The 26,647-nt window shown below is 39.8% G+C and overlaps 1 protein-coding gene across 1 annotated transcript in view; it reads right to left on the bottom strand.

Moving 5' to 3' along the window:
- LOC139718307 (uncharacterized) overlaps window positions 1-26,647 on the bottom strand; it is a 78,733-nt gene that overhangs the window by 27,440 nt on the left and 24,646 nt on the right. Inside the window, exons 4-7 of the mRNA XM_071629790.1 lie at window positions 17,665-17,819; window positions 7,652-7,754; window positions 1,007-1,166; window positions 100-204 (exon numbers count right to left, since the gene is read on the bottom strand). Of these exons, the coding sequence (XP_071485891.1) occupies window positions 100-204; window positions 1,007-1,166; window positions 7,652-7,754; window positions 17,665-17,819 (523 nt within the window). The remainder of the gene's footprint in view (window positions 1-99; window positions 205-1,006; window positions 1,167-7,651; window positions 7,755-17,664; window positions 17,820-26,647) is intronic.

Genomic DNA, 26,647 nt, shown 5'->3' with positions numbered 1-26,647 from the left:
ACGTTGCGCTAATCATTGAAGTTTGAAACTTAGTGTTTATCTTTAAGATTAGGAACTTCGTGCGAATGAAACTACGCAGTGAGTAGATTTAAATCTTACCTTGACTGTCGTATCATTGTCGTACTTGAATGATTTCGTCTGGCCGTTCTCCAAGTACACCTTGAGGACGTTTGGCAAGTACACCAGACTGGGAGGAATCTTTGGCTGTAAAAGAGAAATAAACATTTACTTCAATACATGAAATAAACATAGCATCTTCACTAACTTAAATACTTACAAGGCTTTTCCCTGTACATGTTCTCTTTATTCTATCACCATTCGAAATACTTTATATATTATATATTTTGGCAGGCTTTCATTTTTGCGAATTTTGCAAGTCTGGTGCTATTCGTAAATCTAACAATACACAAAAATATTAACTCTGATCCCAACTTGAATGCGACACGCAAACATACATTTCTTAATTCATTACTGCACTCCATGTCGTGAACTTTTTAAAAAAATCATTTGCAATATTGTTGGGAGGTCCCGATTCGCAAAAAAAAACAATCAGACTTACTATAAAATATATGGCGCATACAGTACCCCTTAATGAGATCTTAAACATTTTGGGAAAATTCTCGTAAAAAAAAACAAAAACACTGACATGTACAGCAAGGGAAATGAATGAAACTTCAACTTTAATAAACCAGTGGTTGGCAACATTGTGTAAAACTTTCACTCATTAGAATACACAGCTACAATTTGCATTGAACTTTTCAGTCTTTATCAGTATTCCTTTGAGATAAATCCCTTTGAACAACATGGCTAGATTTCAAGGGCGGAGTCGAATGATGCAACATAACGATGCACAGCAAGAATAGAATGTGACATCTGTTTAATTTTTTTTTTTGTCTATTCCAAGACTCTCTATTCAGCGTCTGGTCCTTTTACTTTTTTTGTGTGTGTCTTAAAATGGAAACTGCCATCAGCTATTCAGCTGAGCAAGATGTCCCTAGTGACTCACCGAGTTGGAGGGAAACGTGTTGACATTCTCGGCGAAGCGCACCCGTGGCGGTTTGGCTTTCAGTTTCTGCTTCTTGGTGGCGCTGAGGAACGAAGACTTAAGGCCCGTCTTGTCGATGTAAGGTTGAATTACACTCAGCTCAATTTGATCCGTCGAATACCTGCAGCGTAGCGGTGTTTGGAACAAGGGGGTGATTAGAATATGGAAAATTTGACATTATGATATTGACGACATTTCGATGTTGACAGACACGTATCTGCTTGACACTCTGCTTTGAAAAACTCGCTTTGAGCAAATGACTGTTAAATTTGTCTTACGCCTATCCGGATCTTTGTGCTATATCATAATCTTTGAGATATCGAAATCTTTGTGATACTAAAATCTTTGTGATATCAAATTATATGACCAACATCTGTTTGGAGCTAAGGATATCAATGGCACAGGGAATCTAGAATATTTAAAAACACACACAATTTCAGTACTGAAAGCATTCGATTATAGGGCATACAATATGATCTCTCTGAAAATGGTCACCACACCTCTACGAGAGGCATGACTATGAGAGTATCCCAGAATCCTTAGTTGTAGCCCTCCTTGCAGGTTGCATATCATAAAAATATGATTTCATCTCTGTCAGTAACCTTATTCATGCAACAGACTGTTTCTGTAATGTATAAGAATTCAGGGATGTTTCCTTTCCTACAGCCTAGTAACGAACCATTTTCTTCACCTGCTTCCTTCAATTAAGTTTCTTCGGCCGGAATTCACTGAGAAATTTATTAGTTACCGTACTGTAAAACATGATATATTCACGGCACAAAATTTTCGCGAATTGGAGCCGACGGCCTTTTTCGTGGCATGAAATTTTCGCGAATTGCCACTGGCATTCAATGCGTATAGTGTAAACAAGAAATTTGGCGTGCATTTTAATTTTGCGAATCTTTGCGCTCGCGAAATTCGCGAAATTAAATTGCACACGAACATTCCTCGTTTTACAGTATTGCAAGGTACACTTTGTAGGTCAAGCCTCCAGTAAGCTTTGTGGTTGTTACGGCAATCTTATGTGAAAAAAGCATCCATTGAATTTGAATAAATGGCAGAAATAGTCTATCACCCCCTGTTCAGACCCAAAAAGTTTACAGTGAATCTCAATAAAGAAATGTAATGGAATGAAATCAGCCTATGGAAATAACCTACATGTAGGGAACATCCTATACTATAATACTCGAAGTTGTTGTTGTTGTCGCGGCCTTAATGTATTTCCTGTTTTATTTCGGCGTTGCTGGTTTCTCTATCTCCTCCCGAGCCGTCGGCTCCGGGCAGTTGCGACCGGTGCCGTCGGCCGCAGGAGAGTATCCTACATCGAATGGCGTGGGTTTCGTCCCCTCTCCGCCTCCGTGTCGACGTCGCGGACGAAAAAGAAAAATTAATTAGCTACATGCATAATGCATTTTTGTGCGTGACGAAAGAGCCGAGCGTTTCAATATTCACGGAACCTGCGCTGGCCTCCTGCTTTCTCGATCTTCCATCTTTTAGCTTGCAGAGACACTGGGGGATACTAAAGATGATGGTGCAGCGAAATCTCTGACATCTTCCGGCGGACGCGCACGCACACACACAATGTACCTCGCAGAACTCTATACACACTCTACACTGTGTGTATATAGTTCTGTGATGTACCTTTGCCTCCGCCTGTTACGCGTACTGAATGTATTGACGATGGTTACACGAATCTGTGTGTGCGTGATATGGACTACAAGGGCATTTACGTACAGTTCGCCATTATTGGCGTCCCCAAATGAAAACAACGAACGTTGGTTATGTAATTGTATTTTGCACAACTGCAGAATACTATATGCAGCTCAGGTACGTCATTTAGTTTGCTCGCCGTTTGCTCTCAAGTCCGGTGTCATTGTACGCAGACTGTTTAGGACGCGGCTAAATATATTTGCCGATCGTACCCTTACATATCAGATTACACGCGCAGCTGTGTCCATTCGTTTACTGCAGAGCTGCTGTACTCATACATATTCATAAGATGAGCGGACGTAGAGGAAAACCTCGCTTTGCCGACCGCCTATTTTTAAAATTGCAAGTGGAAATAGAATGTGTGGTTCTATGGTCTATCAAACCAAGTTTTGGTGACAAAAAAAAGAGGGAGCAAATGAAGACGAATGCAGTGATGTATATATTCTTCTTTCTTCCATAACATGGGAAAAATATTAAAGAAAAAAAATACAAGGTCGTGAGAACCTACTCCCACGGGTGCCTATTAAACCTGATGACTATGATCTCCCCCTCCCCAAATAATAACAATGATAATAATAATAATAATAATAATAATAATAATAATAATAATAATAATAATAATAATAATAATGATAAGGATAATGATAATAATGATATAATAATAACAATAATAGGAGCAATAATTATAGGCCTAATATTAATTATGATAATGTACAATCTGAAGCAGATGTAGTTCTATATTAATATGATATATCAAGCCAAGTTTTGGTGATTAAAAACAACAAGGAGGGAGCAAAATTATGAAGACGAAAATATCTTATTTTTCTCTCATAACGTGGGGAAAAGAAACATGAAAAAAAAAACACAAAACAAACCGAGGCCTTGAGACCAGCCGTGGATTCCCGCGGGTGCCCGCGTGGATGCAAGAGCAGGGGGTAATCAAAGTCATAGTGTTAATATCTTCCCGTTTCGACGGGAACAACCTGTGGGCAGAACTTTCGGGGAATCTCATTTGCGTTTTTGGTAATTTTTCCCTGAATGTTTTTGTTTTTTGCCCTGCGGAGGTGGAAATGTGTGTGTGCGTGAGGGGGGGGAGGGGTGAGGGGCAACAAGACAACTGTTGGACTTCAACGGGTGCAAATAACCCCTCGAAACTCAAGTTCTATAATAAAAGCAAGTAGTGGCGGGAATGATCCCTACCAATTAATGGACCGGATCGCCTGGCATATACTACAAAAATGTATTATAAAATTTCTGGGAAGGGTGGTCATTTAGAAGACAGCACAATTAACGAAAGAATGAGAAGACTCTTCTTTTTATTTCTTCAATAAAAATGTGCAAAATCGTATTATGAGAAAAAAAATAAAACCCCTCAGACCCGTGGATTTCCACGGGTGCTGCTAGTTTAGACATATATTTCGATCAATTACCTACACACACACACACACACACACACACACACACACACAAACACACACACAATTGTATACAGTGTAGATGTGCAGTTTTCCACTGCACATGTTGTTACATTTTGTATTGTCGTTGCTAGCCCCTACCTGGCCCTCATCCATGGAGTGCGCATGATTTGACTTTCAACAAAGTGAGAGGAAAGGTCGCTTCTCATGCACATTTGCATTGCGTCCGGGCCGGTTACACCATTCTATGGACGCCACACATTCAGGCACACACCGAAAGGTGATTTGTAATAGAGTTCTATAGTTCGAAACAATGTTCTGACCTTCATTTTGTTACATGATATACAGCGATTTGTTAGTTAGTGTTAACACATATAAATCCATCATATAGCAATACCGTTTTGGTATCAATTTCTTCTTTTGTCTGTACAACCTCTAAGTTTTTAGGCAGGCATCTCAATGAGGCATCTCTTAAGTCTTAGCACTGATCAGTTGTTGCTAGGTAGAGCAAGCCTCTGGTAAGCTTTGTGGTTGTTATGGCAATTTTTTTTGTAAACAAAGCATGCAGAGAATTCGAACACTCGCTATTACAGAAACTGCATTATATAAAAAGTCTTCCCTTTGCTACTGGAATGAATAGCACATAGTTTATTGGCATGGGATTCTTTATTATCTAAAAGATCCCCTGTAAAAGATTGGTGCATGTGCCATTTTATCCTTTCTTGTCTTGCAACACAGAAATGGAAAATGAGTTGGTCGGAGCAGGTGCATCATTTTTAATGCTGATTTATAGTCTGGTAGGCTATCATAAATTATGAATGACAGAAATTTGTATGAAACCATGTGGATAACCTTCGCTTAGCCATGACAAGCAGGTATTTAATCTACAGTAGATGGCAAAGAGCTCTGCCTTACATACAACACTGAATAAATGACTTGAGAATACCATCAAAGGAAATGTTTCTAAACCTCATTGTAACAAGCACACTGGCATGAATAATGATACATTTGTTCTTCAATGCCAGTGAGACCACAATCCATTTAGTCCTGCATGCAAAAGAGTCAATTCTATGCACTATTATCCGTCAGAAGGGCAGGTATACAGTGTACTTAATGCATCCTGTACACAACACATTGTGAGAAAAATTATACACAAACCTACATACACACATCGCCGGAATTCTTTCATCCATTTCATTCATAAAAAAGGGTCAGCAGGGTGTGACGTTCTGTAACCTTTTGCACCTGAAATTGACAGGGATGCTTGAACACAGGGCACACAACAAAATATCAAAACAAATGTATGAACCACTTGCATTCCCCCCCCCCCCCAAGCATACATCATAAATGACAAGATAATTCAGTCAACATAACAATATATTGTCCTCACATGATTTAGTGTACAGTATGTACAGTATCTGGTACACACACATACTATCTTCAGTAATGAAATACAGAGGCCAGTATTTCGTAGAAGCAGAAGTACATGTAGCAGTCACAGCAATGATTGCAAAAGCGAGAAATTTGAAAGCACTTGCAGTTGAAGTGATGACATCATCACAGTAATATCCATGTCATCATTTGAGGTTGGAGAGATTTCTTCTTGTTTTTTTTTTAAACCATCAAAGAATTGCAATCCAGTATGAAGAAATATCGCAAGCAATGATATTAACACAATCCTCATACAAATCTACAAGTAACACGTGCATATTCCTCACGTGCATGGAACTCATCAATCACAATTGCAAAATCACGCAGCAAGCCATAACTGATGCCTCTAAGGGCTGCTTCGCTTATTTTCCTTTGATTTATGATTGTCGCTACCGACAATAATAATCCTACAGTCTGCAGATGGCAAAATTTCACGGACAAATACCAAAGTTTAAACAAAATAATAGCATAAAAAGGGTAGTGCGTGATTGCGTACGTGACAGAAGCCAGTTTGGCGTAAGTTACTCATGTCAGAGCTGTTGGTTTCAATATAAAAACTGATTATTTGACACCATGTGTTCATGTGTGTACATGTTGCCATATGGCTGTATTATATTGAATCCACATTGCATGCTCACTACCCACCCCCGTTTATTGACTCTTGTGTGACTAATAATTAAAAAGTTATTGCATAAGTCACTCACTTGCTGATTTCATGCGGTAAAAATATCGGTGCCCATAGATTTTGTGTGAATTCCCAGGGACAACCAATTGCACTTCATTTCAGTGCCAAGTAATAATTTCACTTCAAACAAGAATTCTCCAGCAAGTATTACTTGCGTCAGTCTGCATGACTGTGTGTATACTATGTGTGTGTGTGTGTGTGTGTGTGGACGCATTGTGTGTCTGTCTGTCTGTATAATCTACATGTACATGTCTGCCTGCTTGTATATCTGTGTTTGTTTGTATGTCTCTGTCTGTCTGTGTGTTTATTCATGTCTGTGTATCTGTATGTTTCCCTATCTGTATATCTGTGTCTACTTGTCTGTATATCTGTGCATCTACCTGTCTGCATATCTCTGTGCACATTTAATAGTCTATCTGTCTGCGTATCTGTGTGTCCACCTGTCTTCTTATATCTGTGTGTCTACTAGTCTGTATTTAATCTGTATGTCTATCTGTCTGTGTATCTGTGTGTCTACCTGTTTGTGTATTCATATAGTATGGGTATATGACTGTCTGTGTATTTGTGTGTCTGCCTGCCTGTCAGTGGGTGTCTGTGCATTTCATGGAATGGGTGGCCAAGATTTATAGCTTAACTCAATAAAACATATGAATGAAACAAGAGTAAAGTCACCGCTGTTCCATCAGGACTCCAAATAGGTGGGAAAGTGACTTTAGAAATACAATATCACAGCACGATTTCCAAGGCACATCCCCATTCACTTTAAATGATTAAACAAGAAACATTCTTCATACAATTTAATAGAAACTTGCATAATATTCATCTTCCTGAAGGCAGAAAAATCAACAGACTCAAAACTAAATTGCAGCCTTGAGTATAATTGAAAGACCCTATCGAGATAACGATAAAGAAGTATTAAAATATTAGCTAACAGACTTCAATACTGCTGACAAAGCCGCATGAACATTGCACATACGGTGTATTCCATCCGGTACAATTGAGCCCAACCTAACCTGCTACAGAATATACCCAGTATACTTGTACCATTGTCTGCATCAATCCCTGTTACATATTTATTAAACATAATGTGTCATCAAGCCACACATTTCTTCGGTAAATGCATGCTACAAATACAGTAGAGATTCTGAGGCTTTCAGTGATATCTGGAATGGGTTAAAGTTTTATTGTGATGTGCAGGCCCATGCATTGAAATCAGGTGGGGGATATAAATGACTCAATTGCTGACCTCATTTGATCAAGACAGTCACTTCAGTGCAACAACTACAAGCTCTTAACTCCTGCGGCATCCCAAACAAGCACTGGAGACTGCGTAGAAGTCAAGGTTTGTGTTTCGTAAGATCTTACCGAATCTTGTCGATGATGTACTGACGATCGCTGTTTTTCACGTCCTCCCCGTTAACTTTCAGAATCTCGTCCCCAGGGAGAAGTTTGTCGATCGATGGTCCACCTTCAAAATACAATCAAGCACAAAATATTAGGTCCACAAAGAAACAGAATTTGCTTCTTCTTCTTCTTCTTCTTCTGATTAAGTCTGCCTCCTTCAATAGACTGAAGATTCTTGCAGACTGGTGCTATTTACATTATAATACAATTTATTTACAGATATTTACAAGCACATAGAAAATTTGACGAAAATACTAGCCACTGTGATCAACCGTTAGACGGTTTCGAAATGATCCCACAGATGGCGCTGAAACAATTTCTGACGACAGGGAATTCCAGTTCCTTACAGTTCTTGGGAAGAACGAATGGCGATGCGATTCAGTTCTCGAATATGGTACCTGGTAGGAGTGTGGTTGCGAGGCTCTCGTTAACTGAGTAGCCTGTAGCTTCCATTTATTTCAGATGGCCTTTCTGATGGCACAATTTTAGTCATTTACTGTTAGTAATTTTACATTGTATGTGCATCTGTGTGCTTTGTGTTCTACATTGTATGTGCATCATCATTGAATACCAGTACATTCCTCTTCTTTTTTTTTTTGTGTGTGTGTAGTTCCACATCATAGTTGGTACTTCTTTAAAAAATGTATAAATTGCTTCTCCAATGTTATGAAAGTGAAAGTAACCGACTTTCCGATGACAAGTACATTGTAAAACCTCGATGAAAGATACAGAGTTGGCATTGAAGAATTCACAGTCTGAAGAATTCACAGTCTGAAGAATTCACAGTCTGAAGTCCATAATGGCTGACCACATCCTGAACAAAATTACAGCTTGTAACATCTTTTCATGACACATGTCTTTGTGGGAAAAAAAAACCCACAAAAACAAAAACAAAGCCAGCAAATCCATGAGTCATTTTTCATGGTTCCTAAAAAAAACACCAAACAAACAAACAAATAAATAAAAATTGCTGGTATCTCCTGTAAGTCATTAGAGTCATTGAAAGTAAATTAACACATAAATATTCCTAAATGAATAAATGAATACATATTTATAAGTGAATATTTTACAATATACGGATGCTGTAAACTACATGTATGTCATAGCAAATTAATGTAGCTTGGGTCAACACTTGATGAAAAAAGAAATGAATAACTAGTACACAAGTATTCATCAAATTCATCTAGGTGCCTCTAACATTAGTTCCTAAATCTGTTGAAACTTCAAAAGATGCAACCATGCAATAGAGTTATCTGTGTGGTATGCATATTGGATAGAATCTTAATACATGAGTTGGAGGAATTCTATTTTATTTAAGACTACTACAACAATTTGTTATGTCACAGTACAACAACAATATTTAGAAAACATGAAGAAAGTTCAACATATTTTAGACTTGCTAGCACTCTCTAAAAAAAAATCGAGTGAAAAAATTCACTCTTGAAGGAGTGAATACAAAAAAAAAAAGTGAAGTTAGAGTGAAATTGGAGTGAATTTTGAGTGAAAATGTTCATTTTCACTTTCATATTGGAGTGACCTCAAGGATCACTCGAAGATTTTGGAGTGATCCCTAAGGTTACTCTAAAACGAGTGAAAATGAACATTTTCGCTCAAAATTCACTCCAATTTCACTCTAAATTCACTCCTTTTTGTATTCACTCCTTCAAGAGTGAAAATTTTCACTCAATTTTTTTTAGAGAGCATAATGAAGGAGCACTTGATTTTATACCTTTTTTCAGGTGGCTGGGGAATGATATTACCCTCATGGCATTATGTCAGTAACAGGTTGAAGGAATGTGCAATTTTCATAAACAAATTATTTGAGTATATCTGTGGAATTTTCTATATATTTTCTTCATACTTGTATCTAAAGGAAGTGATATGCATTGCAAATATCCTTGTCCTTTAGAATGTGACATTAAACACACTGTAAATAGTCTTCTTATCCAGTGATGGCAGCATGAGAACTTTAACCTTTTCTGTGCCAAAGATTCAAATGGGCACAAGGTTCACACACAAAAAAACTATGAGCAGGTGATATAATGTGGTACGCAGAGGGTTAAAGACTCATAACTTTAAAATGGATCTACATGTAGTGTGATTTTTTCCTAAACTTATGACATGTTCTACTATTTTAAGATAGCTGCACTCACTCAATCCGCATACAAATTTGGGATAAATTACCCTTTAATGTGTAAAATACACTGTAACAAGATATACAATGACAGTAGTTCATCTCTTCTGCAACAACCAAACTAGTATCAAACCAATGATGACCAGATATCCCAGGTGCATGTGTAGAAACAGTACAGTTTTTTTTTTTTTGCTACAACTCCGCCAATACTCGCAGATCCACATGACGTACGTAGCCACTACAGACGTAATCAGACTGACTGGGGAGAGGGAGCTGGAAATATCGCTTTGATCAGGCTGCCTAATTTGACAAATTGAGATATTACGACAGGTGAAGGCTGAAAACTTCAATTATTACGCTTCAAAGTGCATCACCGTACATGGTACAACAACAACATCAACAACAACGGCGAATTATTACCCAGTAAAGCATCACCGAGTACGCCACAAAACGAGAATGACGAAAGGTAGCCGCTATTGTCAAGGGTGACTTAATCAAATGATCTTCTCATTTATGCAAATGTCATTAAGCCATTAAGACACAGCAGAATAGTTTCGGGACATGGGGCTTCCTATGTCGGGGCGGGGCAATGCATCTTTGTTTGAGTCAGACATCAAATCCTCCCTGCTCAGAGGTGAGCCACGACTTGCATTTCAGTCAATTTTGACAAGGATCCCACACATTTTGTGGATCTCAATCCGATGATCTCAAGGAAAGACTCCTAACTGGAGATAGACACATATGAGTTCATCAAATTTTCTGAATTTTCTCATGTATTCAATGAACTACGTACGTAATTCATTGGTACTACCTGCTTTGCTTATTGTGTATCTGTGGAAAGTTTTCAGACCTGCACCATAGAAGAACTACGACAACATGAAGCCAATTATAGTTATTTGTTAAGGCAATTTCTGTCTCTTTCTGCCCCCCCCCCCCCAAAAAAAAAGAAAGGAAGCTTTTAATGGAACAGTTCATTCACACAAGAATGCACTATGACGATCATTAGTGAAAGTGCAATGAAAGTTGAACCAAGTGGGGGCTTTTTTATCATCAACTGCATATCAAAGGTCAAGGTATATCTAATGTTACTACTAAAATGTGAACTTGTATGAGAAAATGTTAATTTGTGCAGTTACGAAAACAAAATCTGGGTGAAATAATTAATGAATAGATTGTAATTACTACTGTCAGCATCGTTCTCATTCAAATTAAAGTAACTCAACATACACAAGATATTGATGAAACACAACTAAATTTATGTACCCGTTCATATATTGCAGAAGATGTGTGTTTCAAAACATTTTTGGAATACACTGTAAGCATACCAAGACAAGTAGTGTGGGATTTCATTGTCTATTCAAGAAACTGCCTATTTGAAACGAGAGTATTGCACAAGCCCCCGATATTTGATGGTACACTGTACATCTTGAGTGTATAAAGATGGTAATTTATCATTAAAAAGTTGTGACGCATTTTCCAGATCTAAGAGAGCTCTAGTGTAAACTTAGCAGAGCCAACAAGTGCCTATCGACCAAGTTCATGCAATACTGGGTCACAAACAGATTACAATTGGAGTGCAATTGGAAATCTCTCAGTTCTCTGCCGACGGCGTTTTGAAAATTCTTGATGGTACTTTCCAAATCCTCTCCACAGCTGTGGGGATTTCTTCTATCAAGGCTGCGGGGCGGGGACATAATCGCTACTTCCACATTTAGCACCCGCAAACAAAGTGGCCATTTACTGCGCGGATTCCCGCAGCTTCAAACCAGTCAGCATGCTGCTTTGTATTTATGGCTCTGAGATTATGCTGCCGAGGTAAATGGAGAAATGGGCCATTCCCACGACTCGCCTACTTTAAAAAGGAGATGCTCATGATGCAAAATGCACTGATTCTGGAAACATTACTCTAGGGAATACATCAAATGACTTTTGAAAGTTAACGCAAGTATCATTTGATCCTGTATACTGCAGCCTACGTGCACTACATCAGCCACCGATACCACTAGCTGACATGTAAACTGTACAAGGAGACTCTTGTATGTGTTGAATATTTCAGATTCAGTATTGCTGACATCACATTCATATATATGACATCTAAATTGTTGTGATACTAAGTATATTTTGTGAATATATGTGACCCGCTACAACAAAATGGTCCTAAAGTCGCGCACGGTCGAAGCCGTGAAAATCGAGTTTGAAGTTAGAGCATCAAAATTGGTCAAAACTTACGACTTTCTGAATTTGACATATTATTAGAGTCTGACATGTCTTCTATCATCTGTCGAAATTTTGAAGCAAAATGATGAAAGGAAAGACCAAAAAATAGCGTTTTTCTGGGCCATGTTTTTTTGGCGTTTCAACGAAGCAGAAACTGGTTCGAACATTTGGATTGAGCGCCACACATAGGCTCCGCCCCTAACAACGACCAGAGTGATCTCAACGGTCAGTTTGCTGCTTGCCGCTAACCGAAGCGTGAAGCTCGCACACTGTCCAGTCGACTGGTGCCTGCTGGTGGGGTGCGCTATGCCCAGCCGCTTCTCCTGACATCCTGGTCACTGATTGGTCGGTGAGGAGACCGCCGACGCTGTGTTTGAATGAGCATTTCGGGGGTTGCTAGGGCTTAACTTCTATTGTCCGGAGGTGAATACTGACTTGTGTGTCTCTTGATTGTGATTGCGTCGCAAGGAGAACTTTTAGGGCGCTTTTCTCGAAACAGTGATTTCCCAGACGTCTTGACATGCGCTCTTTTAAATATTGATATCTCCGCAGCCGATTATTTTTATAAGACATGTTATATATCAATTTAAAGCAGAAAGATTAGGGAATTGTGTCATGCAATTTTCAAATAATCGACCTCCCCCGACTTTAGGATCATTTTGTTGTAGCGGGTCACATATGTCAGAGCAAAATGAGTGTCGCTAAAAGGCTAAAAAATAAGAGGGCATTATGTATGAACTACACGTAAATGCAAATTTATGCACTTGAATAATGCTATAATCATTCCTGTTAAAGGACCTGTTTAGTTCAACATTTGTGAAGACTCAAATTTTAGAAACTGTCAAACTTTGCTGACTGCTTTGGATGATGATGTTCAAGTTAATTTTAAAAAAAAATAAAAACAGTATCTACAGCATACAGAGATTTTGAGAATTATGCTGTCACTACCAAGAGATCAATGAACAAATTTATCACCACAGTAATAAAGGCACTGGTTACATGAATGGTTAAGCATTACTTTCTACTGGAAATATCGGATAGGAAAAGAATGTTTAAAGGGTGTGTACAGTTCTGGTCGAGGTGAGGATTTAGCTTTTAACATTTTGCGAGATATTCAGAAACTACTCTATGAGATGTCACAGAGCATGCATTTCTAAAAGGTATCAAAAGTTGATTTGATGAAAATCGGTTTTGAAATGGCTGAGATATCCAAAAACAAGGTGAAACAAAGCGATCCTAATAAAGTTGTGGCATGTCGCCTTTTATTATCATCACTTTTTTGGATATGTCGGCCATTTCAAAACCAATTTTCATCAAATAAGCATTGAATCCTCTTTAAAATTACATGCTCTTTCATATTTCATATTGTCAGAGGTTTCTCATTATCTCACTTAGAAATGTTCAAAACACGAATCCCTTACCTCAACCAGTACTGTACAGCCCCTTTAAACCATTTTTTTTCCCACACAAAAGCTGTAGCTTCATATTTCCCAACAACACGTGAAGTGTACAATGTAACAGAGATCTGGTGGTTTGGTATGGTAGGGTAGGGTAGGGTACTCTTGGTAGAGTGAATTATCAAGAACTGGCATATTCTACACCTCACTATGAGGAAGGCATACTGTAATAGGAGAAATTTCCGCAGTGGTGAAATTTTCACACATTTCAAACAATCAGAAACCAGCATGAAAATAAAAGCATGCGAATATCTTTTTCTTCTCTTTTTTCTTTTTTTTTTTTGCTTGCTATATATAGTATTCCAGTAGTTTCTGTTTTTATTCCACAGTAGCAGTAGGAAAGAGCAATATAAAAAAGGAATATAAGACAGTGCAACAGGAAAATTGAAGAAAGGTATGCATTTCTCCATTCCTTCCATCTGCACTTTTCATGCCAGCATCCATTTTGTAATGTTATCTGGTGGAATACCAAAAGGCCACTGAAATATTCATCAATTGTCCTCTAGTCTTTGTACAGTTCATGTTATTGTACCCTGCTGAGTAAGCTCTTTGCTGGAAACCACTTCAGAAGTTTTACACAACCATTTACATTTTTGCTCACTTGGTTTATGTTTTTAGTTCTAGGAGTGCTCTTTCGTTTCTTGAGAACTGCCTTTTCTTTTCTTCTTCCTGAACATGCCTTCAGGGTTTCTTGCTCTTTTTGTCTCTAGAAAAGATACACTTTTTTACACACATACACACACACACACACACACACACACACACACACATAAACAAACAACAGATACAATTCAAGACTGTAGTCTTCTCATAAGACCTGCCTTACTGCACCCTGGAAACGGATCAACAATATTACATTCACTACAACAGCCATAGAAATCAGTCAAACTATCCACTTCTAATCTATTGGCTGCAATCATCAAGCCTTGCATAAACATAATTGCTGGCTCAGTAATATCAAACTTATATGCCTTCATGAAAAACATGCACCGTTTCTATTTGTTGCTCCCCTCTCCAATTGTTAATTACCTAATTACTGTCTTATTCTTGCAAACATTTTGAAAGAGATCCTGTATGTAACCAGAGCTGACATTGAACTCATGCCACCATTCTTTTCTGAATGGCAGTGAAAATATCTTCTAAAAATACATAAATGTGTACATACCCTGTAAAAGAGTATAAATCTAAAACTTATACACTGAACATAGATATCAAGAAAAAAGGGATACAGGAGCAAAACAAAAGCACCCTATGTTCAAGTTTACTGTTTGAAATAACTAAAACTAAAAGCCAAGCAAACCAAATGATAACAGCTTCACTATAATTTGCAACTTAGAATGCTGCAGAGTATCTATCTAAATTTTAGAGTTCCAAAGCAGTAACACTGTTTCACAATGTGGTTACATACAAAAATCAAATGTGATGTAAACATTGTCCCCCAAGTCTTCTGCTGACCGGCACAAAAAAAGGCTAATCTTTTATCTTTAAAGCAATACAAAAAAAAAGCAAATTATATATTTTGCATCAAATTATATGGAAGTTCCAATGATTTAGTCACATTGACTGTTTTAAAAGGAGCTTTGTTGAATTTGCAAAAGTGAGTGCTACTTTCCAATCAATTTTATGTACATATATGATTATGATCAATATCAGCATTTTGTAAAAACACAAGAAACCAAAGAATGCCATGCCAGCTCACTTTCATTGTATAATGAAATAATCTGGTCAGTTATTTTTTTTTTTACTCCAGTCACCATCAACATCGAGCAAACATTACAATCTAATTTTAAGTACATTTTGCAAGTAACAGTATTTGTTTATTACAAATGCACTGCTCAAGGTGTTAGATTGAACTGAAATGTTGCGTGACAGCCATATTTCACCCTTTAAAATGAGAATGACCTTAATATCTAAATATCAAATTATGAATTACACAGGTACATTGTAGATGCATGGTACTATGTAGGCCCTACATGTATGTCTGCCAATACTCCTATCTACGCAAGGCATATGAACGTTATATTTGCTATGTCATCTGACTTTCTGCTGCATGGGCCACCCAAAACTGACACTTGAGATATAATGACATTGAACACTCACAACAAAAACTTGATGGGTTTTGATCAGCAGAATGAATAATGGCAGTACTTCACGATATCAGATGATCACTTATAGCGTCAATCATCTCCCTAAGTTTGATTTATAATCATGTCATGTCAAGTATCAAGAAGATACACACAGGAAATATTATTTGGGGGGGGGGGGGTTCGTCCACTCTAGGTGGTGGTTGGATGGACGCTGCCCAGCATGAATGTGTGTGTCTGAATTTAAATGTGATCATAATACAATTTGAAGGTTTGCATGGTGAAGTAAATGAGGAAGAAAGATTTGCGGTGACACCATGTGTATGTAGTCCTTAACCGGATCGCTGTTTGGCAGAAGAGCCTAGAAAGAGGAGAAACGAAGAGGGAAGCGACATATGGGGGCTGTGAGGAGGGCAAAAAGTGAAGAGTGGGAGACAGTAATGGGCTAGAGGTTGAAGTTGCACTAGTGGAGACGGTAGAGAAAGGAACACAGAGAGTGGCATCCGAACATCCTACTTGATTCTCACACTATTCTTCCTTACCACTCTCTGTGTTCCTTTCTCTACCGTCTCCACTAGTGCAACTTCAACCTCTAGCCCATTACTGTCTCCCACTCTTCACTTTTTGCCCTCCTCACAGCCCCCATATGTCGCTTCCCTCTTCGTTTCTCCTCTTTCTAGGCTCTTCTGCCAAACAGCGATCCGGTTAAGGACTACATACACATGGTGTCACCGCAAATCTTTCTTCCTCATAATACAATTGTATGTGACCTGACACATGAGAGTACCCATCAAGTCAGTAATTTATTCACAGTGCAGCATACAGCTATACTTGCACTTGGAGGGGCTACAAATCATCTTACAAATTTAGTTTAGGCATTTGAGGCATCATCACATTGTTTGATAATGCTGGTTTACACGAATAAATAAGTGTTACCAGTAGACTGAGCTAGATAGAGAGATAAAGAGTGAAAATGTCAACTGGTACAGATAAGCCAGTTCGTATATCTCATGTACACATTGGTATAAATGACCTTTCTATTTTTCTCTGTTGGTTTAACAGACACTTCACTTGTTTTGCAAGCTGTTGGTATAATGGATTTAAGCTTGCCCAACGTAACAATTTATGGAAATTGTGTCAAACAAAGATTGAACCTGCGCTTAGACCAGGTAACCAGAATTTATAATCCATCAGTTGACATTTTAGCAGCCGTCCATTTCATTGTTTTGTATTGAATGTAATAACAACCTTTTTCTTTTGATATTGCCAAATACCAATCTTGCTGTCAGGTGGATGTGCTTGCAAGCACCATATATCACAGATGCTTAATCTCAATGAATTAAGAAACCAAACTGCCTGTTGGTACAAATGACCTTTTTCTGCTCACTCGCAAAGTGGAATTACAAACTGGTCTATTGAACCAAGTGCCTCTTGTTCATGACACTGACACCAACAATTTGACAACTCAATACTAGCAACACTAATTGCCCAAGTCCTGTGTGACGTTAATGACTGTGGGCTGGCTGATTAATTTGTTATACTGTAGGTAAGTACTACAAAATACAAGAACAGACAACCCCTAACAGGGCACAAGTAGCATCAAGTATACACCAATCGTGCAATCATGAAAGCTTCCGTAGCCTACACACACACACACACACACACACACACACACACACAAATATCTTGCCCTCATATGCTTGCAAATGCCACGGCAAATTACAAATGGTAGAACTCTCTTATACAGCAATTGTTACTGCATAAATGCCATAAAATAGGAATAAAGACATATCAGCCTGACACAAGTGTACACTGAAACAATTCTGCTGCACTGCATCGTTAATAGTTCTATTCAATAAATCCTCCATTACAACACTGAGAGAAAGAGAGCACGAAGTCATTTTGTTTGAATTTCTGGGACGTCATCTCACCATCTTGTACAATACGTATATACCATAACAAATCAACAACTGTGACATGCCTGGTATGTTCCACACGTGCATCATCTCCATATATCTCCAAGGAAAAAATGTCAAGAACAAATGAGTAGTACATGTGCAGTATATACTGTTATGAACTCACCCTCTGTGACAGAGCGGATGACCACCGGTTTCTCGCTGCCCGCGATGAAACCGAATCCGAGAGCCGCGTCCCGCACCAGAACGACGTCGCGCTGCTCCGGCGGGGCCTCCTCCAGGTCAAAGGGGTCCTCGCGAGTCGTCGTGCACGTTCGGTGACTGCGGGAATTGGAAGGAATCAAAAGAATGCCAAATATTGGTGTGGGGGAAAATCAAGAGCTTAGTTCCCTCATTTGGTATGCCGTAAAAACACCATTAGTAGTTCAATAAATGTGTGAGCCTCTTAGTGTGCGTATGCATGGCTTACAACCTCTGTGCCAGAGTGTAAAGGAAGGAAAATTGTGATCAAAAGTAAATCATATATTTGCATGACAAAATCATATTTCGTTCCAAAATGAGAACAAGAGACCCGCGGGTCTAGCGCTCACCTGAGTATCGCAAGTTCACCTTTCACGCAGTCACTAATCTAAATTAAAATTTGACCAGGCATTCTCAAGTAGAAGATGAAAATGTACAATAAGGGCCCAATTTTTTTAAGATTCCTTAATTTGGGGGGATTGGGGCCCCCTGGGGCCCTCTGGGTGGGGCATGGTGCCCATTTTGATAAATTGAGATCCTGACCCCCTAGGGATGCTACCTGCCAAGTTTGACAAAAATCCATCATGAGGTTTTCAGGAAGAAGATGAAAATGTACAATTCAGGCCCCCATTTGGACCCTTCCAACCACCCCCCCCCCCCCACCCAAGAGGGGCACCCCTGGATCTCCTATGAACAAACTTGAAACTACAGTCATTAATGTACTCACTCATGATATTATCTCAGCTCTATAACTTCTGATTCTAGAGATTTATAAAGATTCCTTCATTTGGGGGGGGGGGGGGTTGGGACCCCTGGGGGCCCCCTGGGTTGGGCATGGTGCCCATTTTAACAAATTGAGATCCTACCCCCTAGGGATGCTACCTGCCAAGTTTGGTGAAAATGGGTCATGGGGTTTTCAAGAAGAAGATAAAAATGTACAATTTAGGCCCCATTAGGACCCCTCCTCACCCCCTCCCCTGGGTCCCAAGGGGGGCACCCCTGATTCTGCCATGAACAAACTTGAAACTACAGTCATCAATGTACTAACTCATAGTATTAACTTAGCTCTATCACTTCTGGTTCTAGAGAAGAAGATTTTTGCGGATTCCTTAATTTTGGGGGGTTTGGGCCCCCTGGGGGCCCCCTAGGTGGGGCATGGTGCCCATTTTAACAAATTGAGTTCCTAACCCCCTAGGGATGCTACCTGCCAAGTTTGGTGAAAATGGGTCATGGGGTTCTCAAGAAGAAGATGAAAATGTACAATTTAGGCCCCATTTGAACCCTTCCCCACCCCCCTCCCCTGGGTCCCAAGGGGGGCACCCCTGATTCTGCCATGAACAAACTTGAAACTACAGTCATCAATGTACTAACTCATAGTATTAACTTAGCTCTATCACTTCTGGTTCTAGAGAAGAAGATTTTTACAGATTCCTTAATTTTGGGGGGTTTGGGCCCCCCTGGGGGCCCCCTGGGTGGGGCATGGTGCCCATTTTAACAAATTGAGTTCCTAACCCCCTAGGGATGCTACCTGCCAAGTTTGATGAAAATCGGTCTTGGGGTTTTCAAGAAGAAGATGAAAATGTAAAAAGTTTACGCACGACGCACGACGGACGACGGACGACGGACGACGGACGACGGACGACGGACGACGCACGACGCACGACGCACGACGCACGACGGACGCCGGACGAAGGGCGATCGCAATAGCTCACTTGAGCCTTTGGCTCAGGTGAGCTAAAAATTATATGGTAAAACAGGTATGCTTCATAAAATTTCAGAAAGAAATCACCATTTTTTACAATTTATGTAAAAAACATATTTTGTCATTTTTGATGGAGAGAAATGTTGACATAGTGAAACATAATCGTTGGCAGGAGTGGATGGATGTGTAGGCCCATTTACACTTGCTTGGAAAAATCGCGATTTTTCTAAAATCGCGACATTTGGGTGTAAGTTGCTAAGCAACTACACCCAAACGCCCTCGAAACATCGCCAGAAAAATCGCCAGCCGGAGTGTGATTTTTTGAAACATCGCGAAGTTTGAGGCGAAGTTAGCGAGTGTAAACCCAAGCTGCAGAAATATCGCGATTTTTCATCACGTGACTCTCGGTATCGGATTGCACCGGGAGTTTACGCGCGCTCCCGATCCCTCTTTGGAACGTGTAAAGAGCACGTCGGTCACTGGCCAGAGTACTGTACTAGTACACGGTATAGACAGCTGTGTACAGCCACAGGTCTAAACGGCTGATCCTCGGTCGGCTCGTGGTCTCTCACCTCCCCCTCCCTGATGAAACTAGTACACTGTACGTGAAAACTACTACTGGTAGCAAACCTGAAGTTCTCCAACCACGTATCATCACCCCATGACAACTTAACAAAATAATGTTCTCCCAGAAATGCGTTGATTCAGATTGTGGGAGTGCCCGTACTGCTCTCGATATATATACGTTGTTTGTGGAATACAGGACTCAGGAGTACGTAACAGGTGTAAGTTCTTGCTGTCACCTGATAAAATACCAGTCCTAACTTCCAAGTCTTACTTCCCACTTTCGTCATATCGGCGAAATTTCATGATCCTCCTGAATGCTGCTGTAGATGAAGTTTTACACACCTACTACGTATGTGATCTAATATAGCAAGCTATATAGTTTTACCGTATGTAAACAGTCTCGAGAAGCACAAATTTATGTGTGCATTGTACTGATAAAAAGCCCTGGCTCAACATTCCAACCAGCCAGCTGTGATGAAAATATACTGCACTCCACTGCAGTGAAAACGAACAGAATAGCGCGCGCTTCCACTCAGCTACCGTGTTGAAAACAGTTAGATTACGCATGCGCACTACCGACCAAAAAATCGCGATGTTTCGTGAAGCTCAAACTTCGCGTGCTTTTGCACAAGTGTAAACGGTGGAACCAAAATATCGCGATTTTAAAAATGGCGATGTTAGTAAGTGTAAATGCGGCTAGTGTTGTGCATATACAGTGAATATGCCGGAATGACAACATTATGGAGCTTCTCCAAAACACTATTGTGTGTTTAATATTGTGGGTAGAATACCTTATTCTGCAAAAATGATGCAAAGGTAAGGTGATCAATACACTTAGTATGTGATGGGTTTGCTTATTCCAGGCATGTATCTGAAACACAGGCTATAGACTACAAAACACAATAAAGGGAAAAAAAAAAAACTTTACTATGTTTGTTGCGCATAACATTATGTTTTTCTCTCAATCCAGGGGGGTGTTTCATAGAGCTGTTCTTAAAGTTGCAAACGACTTAAGGACGACTGGTGATCAGTTCTTGTGCTGAATTATTGAAATTTTGATAAGTACAGCACATCAGAACTGATCACCAGTTGTTCTAAAGTCGTTCGTAACTTTACAAACAGCTTTATGAAACAGGGCCCAGGACAGGAGATAAAAAATTAAAAGGGGTCATGTATTTATACAATACAATATGAAGTACATTTTGTATGAAGAAATGATGAGGAAACACACACACAAACACACACACACACACAAAAGAAGAGATTCAAATTAAATATTAATAATGATGACCACTTGCCAATTCAGCTCATAGACTAGGTATATCAATATTGAATAGATAAGGAGCCCAAGGAAAAGGTTCCAAGTTGCAGAGGCCTCTCCCGCTGGCTGGTTTTCCATGATTTTCGACCGTTTCTATATTATTCAAGCTGGAGCAATCATCGCCCACATCAACATCCACGCATCTCTCTGTCTGTCTGTCTGTCCGTCGTTTTTTTTATATTTTTGCTCTTTCTGTTTCAGTCTTGATCTGTTTTTCTCTCCATCTCTCTGTGAGGGAATCACGGAGAAGGATGCGGCAATTCGCATGAACCTAGGAAAACGCAGACTACAGGCAGGACGACCAGGAGGACGACACAAATTTGACATTTCAAATGGGTCTCGAAGGAGGGTCCTCCTGCTCCCGCTGCATTCCCATGGGCAGGCAGGTGAAGCTGTGTCAACACGGCGCAAAAAAGCCTTTCACATGTCCCCTTAAAACGCCCACCACAAATCTGTCCAAGCCTTCGCCCCGGTGTGGCCACTTTCGGTGCAGAGTGCAGGAAAAAAGGGGGAAAGGGACGATGCTAACAAATGTGCATAAGCTCGAAGTAGATATGTATGATATCCCGATCTGACTGACTGAATATCTCCCGCTTTCCACTCCCAAGAGATATTGAGAAAGAGTCAAGTGAAATCTTGGGTCTAAGGCAGAAATGTCACAAATGAAAAAGAGAACAACTATTCCTTGCCTTTCATATATCAGAGTGAGAATGGAGCTATTTTAAGGTTTGACTTTTCTTTTCACACTTCCAGCAGTTACGGAAAACAAAACAAAAATGTATCACTGTCTGGAAAAAGCAGTCAAAGTACACACAGACAAATCTTTGGTGTCACAAGTTTGTTGTGGTAGTATCTTCTCTCTGGTAGCCAGCTACGGTAGTCTGGTTTTTCAAAGCCTGTATTTGTTTTTTTCTTTCCTTGATTTCTATCCTTTTTTTTCAAAAGTGAAGGATTTGAAACCTCAATGTTGATGAGATGACTTCCTAGATGCAAAGAAGTCATTATGATCTGCTTTTCTGTGATCAGATGGCAGGGGTACCTACTTGTACTCCCAACTCATAGTTGATGATGGAATGTGTTGCATGTGTAATGGTCCAGAAAAAAAGCTAGATGAAAGAGATGCCTGCAGGCCAAAGCTAATCATCAACTAACCTCACTATGGAGTGCAGAACTGTTAAAGTTTAAATCGAAAAAGAAGAAAAATGTGAAAATATTTCATATATTTTTAAATATTTAGATATTTTTAAATATTTTATGTTATGGATGAAATGTGGCTTAGTGTACATCTATTTTGAAAAAGCAATAGAAATGTCTGCAGGCAAAACTAATTTTCAACTGACCTTACAATGGAATCACAAAGGTAAGAAATGATAACAATAGCACACCATCCTATTTCAAGAAAAGGGTGTTATGACTGACATTTTTTGATCTGTTATGTTCAGTTCAGTATGTTGTTTTTCATGTCTAACTTTCTATTGACAGGAAGTTTAAAAAGACACAACATCAAGCTTGGATGCACAGCCTTTTTGAGTGAGTGTGTGTGTGTGTGTGTGTGTGTGTGTGTGTGTGTGTGTGTGTGTGTGTCTGTGTCTGTGTGTCTGTCTGTTTGTCTGTGTGTATGTATTTGGGGGTTTCTTTTATTTTATTTTATTTTATTTCGGTGCTGTTCACTCTTTACTACCCACCCTGAGAATCATTTCATTATCAATGAACGTGTTGAAAATTACAGGTGCAACAGGGGCCAAGGCAAGCAGTTACCAAACCTCCCTTGGAAAAAGACTTCCTCCAAAATTTAGCACCCGACTGCGGCTGCAATGGTGACACGCGACCTTCACTTGTCACACCTGACCCTGCGACTCTGCCCTCCTGTCAGGCGAGAAGGTGTGGCCACTGGTGACACCCCCACTGTTCCTCCATCACCCTCTGTCACCCTACCCGCTGACATTTCTTTTCCTCCTATCACCCTATTATGAACTGATGGCTTTTCATGCATTCTTCTTCTTTTTCTTTTTGTTTAAACTCTGGGCGTCCTGTGTATTTCACCTTCTGCCACGATCAATAAACACAAGGCTTGACAAGTGAACTCAGGGGACTGCCTGCTATTGAATGACACAAAAAATATTGTATCTGCAGTGTACTTTATGTCATACAAAAAAAATGCAGGTGTTCCATTCTACAGAAACACAAAAAAAACTATAAGTAATTTCCCCCCTTTTTTCCCTGTTTCTTGCAAAGCTAAACACAAAGTAAACACAAAGTAATCCATGCTAAAAACAACCAGAATACTATTAAAATACTACTCTGAATAAAGAGAAAATAAAAACACTATTCTATAATACCTAATTAACAACATCATCATCATCATCATCATCATCATCATCATCATCATCATTACTAAATACACTGTACTACCACTGCTGCTGCTACTACTGCTACTATTACTACTACTACTACTTCTACTATTACTACTATTACTTTTATTGTTGTTGTTATTATTGCATTCGATGCATCATAACAGGGATGAATTGATAGCATTCATTTGGGATTGTTATCACCAACTGCTAAAATTTTGTCAATACGACAGCAGTGCGAAGTTCATGTTTTTAAAATATGGGGTGGCACTTCACAATGCCATAAAGCAAGGAATGAAGGTACATACATGGGTTACCATGTGCTGCATCACATTTTACAAATGCAAAGCTTTCTCATGCCATAACTTTTTCATTTTATGTCCTGCGTTTCATGCCACTCCAACTATTCTACTTGCTTGCATTAAGTACTCTTTATAGTTGAGTCAACTCTTACATTAAAGGATAAAGTCCAGACTAGTTTCGTAATTTCATATCATATAGTACATAAATTGACAGCTCCATGTACTGTAAAACAAGGAATGTTCACGTGCATTTTAATTTTGCGAATTTCGCTAGTATGAAGATTCGCGAAATTAAAATGCACGCTGAAGTTCTTGTCTACACTATATGCATTGAATGCCAGTGGCAGTTTGCGAAAATTTCATGCCGCAAAAAAGGCCGTCGGCTCCAATTCGCGAACAAGAGACCCGCGGGTCTAGCGCTCACCTGAGTATCGCAAGTTCACCTTTCACGCAGTCACTAATCTAAATTATTCACAGCTCTACCAAAATTTGACGAGGCATTCTCAAGTGGAAGATGAAAATGTACAATAAGGGCCCAATTTTTTCAAGATTCCTTAATTTGGGGGAATTGGGGCCCCCTGGGGCCCTCTGGGTGGGGCATGGTGCCCAGTTTGATAAATTGAGATCCTGACCACCTAGGGATGCTACCTGCCAAGTTTGACAAAAATCCATCATGAGGTTGTCAGGAAGAAGATGAAAATGTACAATTCAGGCCCCCATTTGGACCCTTCCAACCACCCCCCTCCCCCCTACCCCCAAGAGGGGCACCCCTGGATCTCCTATGAACAAACTTGAAACTACAGTCATTAATGTACTCACTCATAGTATTATCTCAGCTCTATAACTTCTGATTCTAGAGAAGATTTTTAAAGATTCCTTCATTTGGGGGGTTTGGGCCCCCTGGGGGCCCCCTGGGCGGGGCATGGTGCCCATTTTAACAAATTGAGATCCTAACCCCCTAGGAATGCTACCTGCCAAGTTTGGTGAAAATGGGTCATGGGGTTCTCAAGAAGAAGATAAAAATGTACAATTTAGGCCCCATTAGGACCCCTCCTCACCCCCCCCCCCCCCCCCCCCCCCCCGGGTCCCAAGGGGGGCACCCCTGATTCTGCCATGAACAAACTTGAAACTACAGTCATCAATGTGCTAACTCATAGTATTAACCTAGCTCTATCACTTCTGGTTCTAGAGAAGAAGGTTTTTGCGGATTCCTTAATTTTGGGGGGTTTGGGCCCCCTGGGGGCCCCCTGGGTGGGTCATGGTGCCCATTTTAACAAATGGAGTTCCTAACCCCCTAGGGATGCTACCTGCCAAGTTTGGTGAAAATGGGTCATGGAGTTCTCAAGAAGAAGATGAAAATGTACAATTTAGGCCCCATTAGAACCCTTCCCCACCCCCCTCCCCTGGGTCCCAAGGGGGGCACCCCTGATTCTGCCATGAACAAACTTGAAACTACAGTCATCAATGTACTAACTCATAGTATTAACTTCGCTCTATCACTTCTGGTTCTAGAGAAGAAGATTTTTACAGATTCCTTAATTTTGGGGGGTTTGGGCCCCCCTGGGGGCCCCCTGGGTGGGGCATGGTGCCCATTTTAACAAATTGAGTTCCTAACCCCCTAGGGATGCTACCTGCCAAGTTTGATGAAAATCGGTCATGGGGTTTTCAAGAAGAAGATGAAAATGTAAAAAGTTTACGCACGACGCACGACGGACGACGGACGACGGACGACGGACGACGCACGACGCACGACGCACGACGGACGCCGGACGAAGGGCGATCGCAATAGCTCACTTGAGCCTTTGGCTCAGGTGAGCTAAAAATTCATGCCGCGAGATTATCATGTTTTACAGTATAGATTTGTGGAATTTTTTGTTCACCTGTGTAGAATCTACGCATGCTTTTTTCTTTTGTTCTGCTTTTTTGAGCCCAAACTCAATGCATTCTTGCAGCCTTGTTCATTGTGATTTGTTATCAATTTTGTAAACATTCTTATTCCCCATCCTAATCACCATAAATTCTGAAACTCTGTACCCAGTTTAACCAATCAATAGTTGTTCAAACGTGAAATATTGAAAATCATGCAGAACCTTTTAAGCAGAAGGTTGCATTTTAAGGGGAAAGAATTTCTGTTTGCAAAAGGATTCCATAACCACTTTACTTCATCAATGTTTGTACCTCAACTCACATCACATTTTCTGTTTGTTCCATTGTAAGCGGCTCCTATCTGCATTTAAATGATCTGACCTACGGCAGATCAAAGAAATGGCGGTTACAATGGTACGATGATATGCATGAATACCATGATACAGATTTAGCGCTATTGTGGTTGTATGACAATACCTCTAAATAAGGAAGTTAGCAGTTGACTCTACATGCATTTGACACAAGCCACAAAAGAAGATCACTCCTTTCTATAACAGTACCAGTAATGTCTATTCTTGGATCCATCTCCATTCAATCTCCATGCTAACTCTTTGCACTATATCACTAGTGGGCAAAAGCTACAATTCCACTTGTCTTGGCTATCCTCAACCACAAGAATGTTAACCAATTACGTCTAAGAACCCACAATTCTTTGGTTTCATTGTACTTTAATTTCATTTTTTTTTTTGTCATTTGTTTCTACTGGTACGCGCACATTTCATACCTTTAATAGAATAAAA

Source organism: Diadema antillarum, unplaced genomic scaffold (assembly GCF_040938485.1).
Source record: "Diadema antillarum isolate AM-2024a unplaced genomic scaffold, OU_Dant_1.0 scf00000092, whole genome shotgun sequence".
Lineage (NCBI taxonomy): Eukaryota > Metazoa > Echinodermata > Echinoidea > Diadematoida > Diadematidae > Diadema > Diadema antillarum.
This window is presented reverse-complemented; position numbering and strand designations above follow the sequence as displayed.